We start from the raw sequence: 6,892 nt of genomic DNA, 5'->3' as shown, positions 1-6,892 counted from the left end.
CCTTCTTTTAGCTCTAGGATTACTGCTTACCCTTACCCTCCTGGGTATAATGTCAGCCTTTCTGAAATACACAGTCTCTCCAGAAAAAATATGACTGAACATACCTCATTGCTGCATAGCATGAAACCGTTCCTCACACTGAAGTTTCCTGTACTCCTCAGCTTCTGTGGGAACAGCAATGGACCTTAGTTACAAATGCTAAGATCATCATCCTCCAGGCAGCAGTCTTCATCCATCTGCTGCCTGAGAGTAAATAGTACAAACCGGTACCATTTAAATAACAAACTCTTGCTTGAAGAAATTAAAAACTAATATTTTATCACCTCTTTCACTTTACCCTTCCTAGTACTTAGAGTAGGCAAAGAGAATGACTGGGGGTGGAGCTAAGGGAGGAGCTATATAGACAGCTTTGCTGTGGTGCTCTTTGCCACTTCCTGTAGGGAAGGATAATATCCCACAAGTAAAGGATGAATCCGTGGACTCGTCTTACCTTTATAGAAGAAAGAGTAATTCCCAGGAGTAATGGATCTTGGACTCTCACCCCCTGTATGAAGGAAATCTATAGATACTGAGTTAGTGTTACTTCTGGACAGACAGACAGACAGGTAGGGGATGATATATTGTTAAATACGGTTTAGATAGATTTGTAAACATAATTAATAAAAAGTACAATATGTAAAGACCACAGTACCAGTGGTGTTGCCCAGAGTCTGCCTGTGGGGTCCAGGGTATTGTGTGATTCCGACTGAATGTTACATATTTATAATTCACCAGTTTGCACACAACTCACTATATCTGCAAGAGACCATAAGGGTTACCAACTTTAGCTAAGTATCAGTATAACCTAGTTTGGTTTCCGCTGCATGCGTGGGTATTAAACGGTTTGTGGCATGCTTAGTATGAGGGAACCGACCACATATGAAGAAGCAGATGCATGAGAGAAACCAGAGTCTGTTTCAAGATTTATTCTCTCACAACTCTACAAAAATACAGTTCTATCATTTGGGAGTAAAAACAAAACGTCACTTTTTCCCCTCACTGGTAGCCCACAGACGTTACAGCTCGCTGTGTGACAGCCTTGCATGTGCACACAATTCACCAGAGATGTCACTGTGCAGTACAAGAGGGGACACGTATGTGTAGTGGCACTGTCCTCTGTTGTGTGATCTTTAAACCTTGTGACCTGTTGCTCTGTATTGTGCATCGCGGAAGGTTCCACACCATCCCCCATTCCTTTCGCCCCATCAGTGCTAAGCAGGTTTTGCGTTTCCAGGTCGGGAGACTTGCGGATCACTTGTCTGTGGTATGGGGGTCACTGGTTCACCTTGTTGCCTGTTCACAATGCAAGGTTTGGTAAGTTTACATGACGTGAAATGAAGGTCACCAAGCTTGAAGTCTTGGGGGTATCACGTGGCATGAGTTTTAGTTTCAGGGGTACAGTGAGAGGTGCAGTCAGTGGGTGATGGGGGGTATCACCAGGCGTTTGTTGCTCACTCGCTATTAGCTCCTTAGGAGTCAGTTTGTGTTAAGGTGCAAAACATTTTGTAGCAAGAAGCAGCTTGTGGCAGGAAGAGAGTTTAGGGATCACCACATATGACCTCACATTTTAGGAACCGTCACTCCCGGTGGCACAGAATTAGTACAGTGTCCGTCACTGCAGCCCCCCGCTACTCAGCACCAGACCTCGCAAGTCTCCCGTGTTCAGTTCTGCATCTGTGTCCTCCTCATCTGTTTCCAGAGACTCATCCTCACTCTGCCCACCTAACATCACTTGCTGCACTGCAAGAGTGGCTCCATCCGAAGTCAGAGACTGCAGGCTGTCTGCTCCGAGAGCGCTCGAAGCTGAGAGCGTCACCACAGCATCTATGAAGGAAGAACATCAAGATGGCTGTGAAGTCAGCAGCACATGTGTCATAGCAAGATGTACAGTGACCATATTAGTAACGTCTAAAGACTCAGAGGGACACTGATTTATGTCAGTTTTCTAGAATTTCACTGTGAAAATGTGACCGACACATATCGGTTGTAAAATGTCATTGTCACTTGACATTTTAGTATTAAAGGGACACTGAACCCAAATTTTTTCTTTCGTGATTCAGATAGAGCAGCAATTTTAAGCAACTTTCTAATTTACTCCTATTATCAAATTTTCTTCATTCTCTTGGTATGTTTATTTGAAAAGCAAGAATGTAAGTTTAGATGCCGGCCCATTTTTGGTGAACAAACTGGGTTGTCCTTGCTGATTGGACAGCAGCAATAAACAAGTGCTGAACCAAAAATTAGCTGGCTCCCTAGCTTAGATGCCTTTTTCAAATAAAGATAGCAAGAGAACGAAGAAAAAATGATAATAGGAGTAAATTAAAAACTTGCTTAAAATTGCTGCTCTGTCTGATTCATGAAAATAAAATTGGGTTCAGTGTCCCAGTGCAAATGACATTGACTTGCTTGTTATTCTATGGCATTTTAATGACAATCACATGCAGTAAACCACACAACTGGAATAACAAGTTTTATTACCACCTTAGATGTCTTTTTCAAAATAAAATGACAGCTCAAAAAGTTACAGTCAACTGTTATTTTCCACTGAAATACCAAGTGACAATGAGATAGTTGCACATCCTTTCAATACCATAATACTAAATGACAATGAGAAGAGCAAATCTTATCACAATGTATACTTACCTGATAAATTCATTTATTTCATGGTGGTGAGAGTCACCAAACCATTACACCTGGGATCCAACTCCTGGCCACTAGGAGGCGGCAAAGATACCCAACACACTAAAAGCTTATGATCCCTCTCACCTCTCTGATCACCTCAGTCTAATGTATAGCCAAGAAGACAAAACAGGTTAAATGAGGTGAAATCTTGAACTGCCGCCAATAAAATATATAAATGTGGGTGGGTCTCGTGGGCTCTGACCACCATGAAATAAATAAATTTACCAGGTAAACAACATTTTTTCTTTCACAAGATGGTGAGAGTCCACGAGCCATTAGACCTGGGATCCAATACCCAAGCTGTGGAATTCATGAGAAAAAGAGTGGAAAAAATGAAGACAGGCACCTTTTTACTAGACACTGTGGCCTGTAGGACTTTCTTGCCAAAAACTGCCTCAAAAAAACAAAACAAAAAACGACATGAAACTATCAAGTTTAAAGATCGTGCGAAAGGTAAAACCAAGTAGTTGCTTTGCAAAACTGCTCCACAGAAGCTTAATTTCAATGTAGTGATGCATTTTGGAGGAAATCTATCCACCTCTGACTAAGCTTTATATATTCAGTTCTTTATACAGGAAGCTAAGTAACAACTGTGGCTTTTTTACCCTTACGTGGGCCTGAGACATTGAGAATAGACTAGTAGATTGTCTAATGACTTCTGTGGCCTGGAATAGAATTTTAAAGCCCTGATCACATCTAAATTGTGTAAAAGTCTCTCCTTAGAATTATAGGGGTTAGGACACAAAGAAGGAAATACAATCTCTTGAATAATATTTTCTGTAGACAATACTTTAGGTAGAAAACTATTAGATGTGAGGAACCTCCTTATCTTGAAGGAAAATAAGAGCAGGACATTGACAAGGAACTCAGGGACACTTCTAACATAAGAACACAGAAAACACCTTCCAAGACACATTCAATATCTCTACTCAAATGTAGGCGCTTGTAAAGCTCTTAAAACTGAATTCCAAGGAGGAGAGATTGGTTTGAAGGGAAATTATAACTATATACAAATGATGAACTACATGATTATGAACCTTCATATAAAAGAATTTTACAATGAAAACTGCAGCTTTAGTTTGACAAATGAGCATGTTGTTTTATGTTTATTCTTTTCACTGGTTTCCCTGTCCCACAGAACACAAGAACCCCAACCCATCACAAAGTAATATTCAGATATAGCACAAACTCTGTTTGCCCATGTGCAGGGGTAGCCTGCTCTCTTGTATTGAGGTTTAGCACTGATTTAGCTTAGTTACTATTGCAAAGAATGATTTGCCTGTCTTGATTGTTGATGCAAAACTGATAATCTACCTTTTAACAGCATGTGACACTATAGAAGCTTAGGCAGTAAAGAAAAGCTCACATAAATTGCCTAAAAGTATTAACAAAAGCCTCTCTGGGAGAAAGTAAAACAAGCACAAGTTTTAGATGTATTTTACAGCAAAAAGCTGCAAAATAAAATATTATTGCAATATACATTCATTATTTACTTGCAAAAAGGAAATTTATGCTTACCTGATAAATTTATTTCTTTTACGATATGACGAGTCCACGGATTTCATCCTTACTTATGGGATTACACCTCCTGGTCAGCAGGAGGAGGCAAAGAGCACCACAGCAGAGCTGTATATATAGTTCCTCCCTTCCCCTCCCCCTCCAGTCATTCGACCGAAGTTAGGAAGAGAAAGGAAAAGCCAAAGGTGCAGAGGTGACTGAAGTTTAACAAAAAATAAGTAAATACCTGTCTTAGAAATGACAGGGTGGGCCGTGGACTCGTCATATCGTAAAAGAAATACATTTATCAGGTAAGCATAAATTTCCTTTTCTTTTACAAGATATGACGAGTCCACGGATTTCATCCTTACTTATGGGATACAATACCAAAGCTATAGGACACGGATGAAAGGGAGGGACAAGACAGGAACCTAAACGGAAGGTACCACTGCTTGAAGAACCTTTCTCCCAAAACAGCCTCGGACGAGGCAAAAGTATCAAATTTGTAAAATTTGGAAAAAGTCTGAAGAGACGACCAAGCTGCAGCCTTGCAAATCTGTTCAACAGAAGCATCATTTTCCGAAAGGAACGAAAATTATTCTGTTTACCCCTCAGTTTAGCTGCCTTATCCTGAGGTAGGAGATGACCCTTACCTCCCATAATGTCAGAAATGATTTCTTTCAAGTCAGGCCCGAATAGGGTCTTTCCTTTGAAAGGGATAGCCAAAAGCTTTGATTTAGAGGACACATCAGCAGACCAAGATTTTAACCATAACGTTCTACCCGCTAAAATGGCAAATCCCTCATTCTTAGCCGCCAGCTTGGCAATCTGAAAGGCGGCATCTGTAATAAAAGATTTCCTCTAAAGGAGTCTTAGTCTTAAGAGACACTTCTAAGGCGTCAAACCAAAAGGCCGCCGCAGTTGTAACTGGTACAATACAGGCCGTTGGTTATAATAGAAAACCCTGATGAATAAATAACTTTTCTAGAAGACCCTCCAACTTTTTATCCATAGGGTCTTTGAAAGCACAACTGTCCTCAATAGGAATAGTTGTACGCTTAGCCAGGGTAGATGTAGCTTCCTCCACCTTAGGGACTGTTTGCCAAGAATCCCGAACAGTGTTAGCTATAGGATACATTTTCTTAAAATTAGGGGAAGGTGAGAACGGGATACCCGGTCTTTCCCATTCCCGCGTAATAATTTTCTGAGATTCTCTTAGGAACCGGAAAAATATCAGAGTAAGCAGGAACCTCTAAGTATTTGTCCATCTTACACAATTTCTCTGGTGGCACCACAATAGAGTTACAGTCATCCAGAGTCGCTAAAACCTCCCGAAGTAACAGGCGGAGGTGTTCAAGCTTAAATCTAAAGGACATGACGTCCGAGTCTGTCTGAGGTAACGCACTCCCTGAGTCGGAAAGTTCCCCCTCAGACAGAAGTTCCCTACCCCCCAAATCAGATCCCTGTGAGGGTACATCGGAAATAGCCATCAAAGCATCAGAAGTCGCCCTGCAACACTGGCAACTTGGATAAAACCTCCGTAAGGGTAGATGACATAACTGCAGCCATATCCTGCAGAGTAAATGAAGTGGACGCGGTTGAGGAACACGGCGTCGCTTAGGTGGGCGTTAAAGGTTGTGACGCTTGGGGAGAAAGTAGCGGCATACCCCGATTCTCATCAGACTGAGAAGCATCCTTAGACATACTTGCATTAAAGAAAATCTGCTCTTTACATTGTAAGGCCCTTTCAGTACATGAGGGACAAAAAGTAAGAGGAGGTTCCACATTGGCATCTAAACACATAGAACAAGTACTTTCCTTTAGTTCAGACATGTTAAACAGACTATAAAAACAATAAAATTGAGGAGCGCTGAAAAGCAGCTAAAGAGATCAAAATTGATTGAGTATGTACCAGTATGGACAAAAAAAACTATGTGAGAATATGCTTAGGCGACAATCAATAATATTTATTAAAGACAATATTTATTAAAAACAGTGTTAAAGCCTAATACCACCGGTGGTAAAATATCATTCTAATACTGCAATGACATAAAAAATGGCAATGCCAAGTTATAACATTAAAAAACAAAAGTTAAACTATCAATGGTGATAGTAAAGGACAAAATGGATAACTGATGTTACTCTGTTGCAGCTCAAATAGTCTTATATAGCCGTTGATAGGAGCTCACAATTGCGGCTGATACTTTGTATACGTTTAAAAATAAATGTCCAGCAACAGAGAGTCTCATGGAACAATCCTTGGTTAATATGCAATGAGGGAGTTATGGGAGAACAGTCAGCTGTAGTGTGAGGGTTACTCCAAACGAAACGGTATTGGTACTTAGATATATAATAATTCCCAGAATACGAAACTTGCACAATTTCTCCACTATTAAAAGAAGTTGTAGCTTACCAGGGGTCTCCGGCTATTACACTCTTTACCTCAGACTTGGCGTTTTTTTTGGATGCGATATCCTCCGAGTTTTCAGCCTTTCTCCCCTCTAGGTAGCTAGTTCCGGTCAGGTAGTAAGGTCACAAGACTCGACCAGACCAATGATGATAGCCGATTACCAGGAAAGGTGATTCTGTTCAATTCTAAGTACAGACAGTCTTTTGCAGCAAAGAGTTACAATTAGGTTATTTGTAACTGTAACTTAATTCCGCTGGGAAAAAG

General features: G+C 40.7%; 1 protein-coding gene across 2 annotated transcripts in view; it reads right to left on the bottom strand.

Moving 5' to 3' along the window:
• Positions 1-950: 950 nt before the first annotated feature.
• PKNOX1 (PBX/knotted 1 homeobox 1) overlaps positions 951-6,892 on the bottom strand; it is a 458,035-nt gene continuing 452,093 nt past the window's right edge. For both annotated transcript variants that reach the window (XM_053705699.1, XM_053705701.1), the window contains one exon: positions 951-1,863. In XM_053705699.1, the coding sequence (XP_053561674.1) occupies positions 1,652-1,863 (212 nt within the window). In that variant the 3' untranslated portion in view covers positions 951-1,651. The remainder of the gene's footprint in view (positions 1,864-6,892) is intronic.

Source organism: Bombina bombina, chromosome 3, assembly GCF_027579735.1.
Source record: "Bombina bombina isolate aBomBom1 chromosome 3, aBomBom1.pri, whole genome shotgun sequence".
NCBI lineage: Eukaryota > Metazoa > Chordata > Amphibia > Anura > Bombinatoridae > Bombina > Bombina bombina.
The sequence above is the reverse complement of the archived record's forward strand: the minus strand, read 5'-3'. Positions and strand labels throughout refer to the sequence as shown.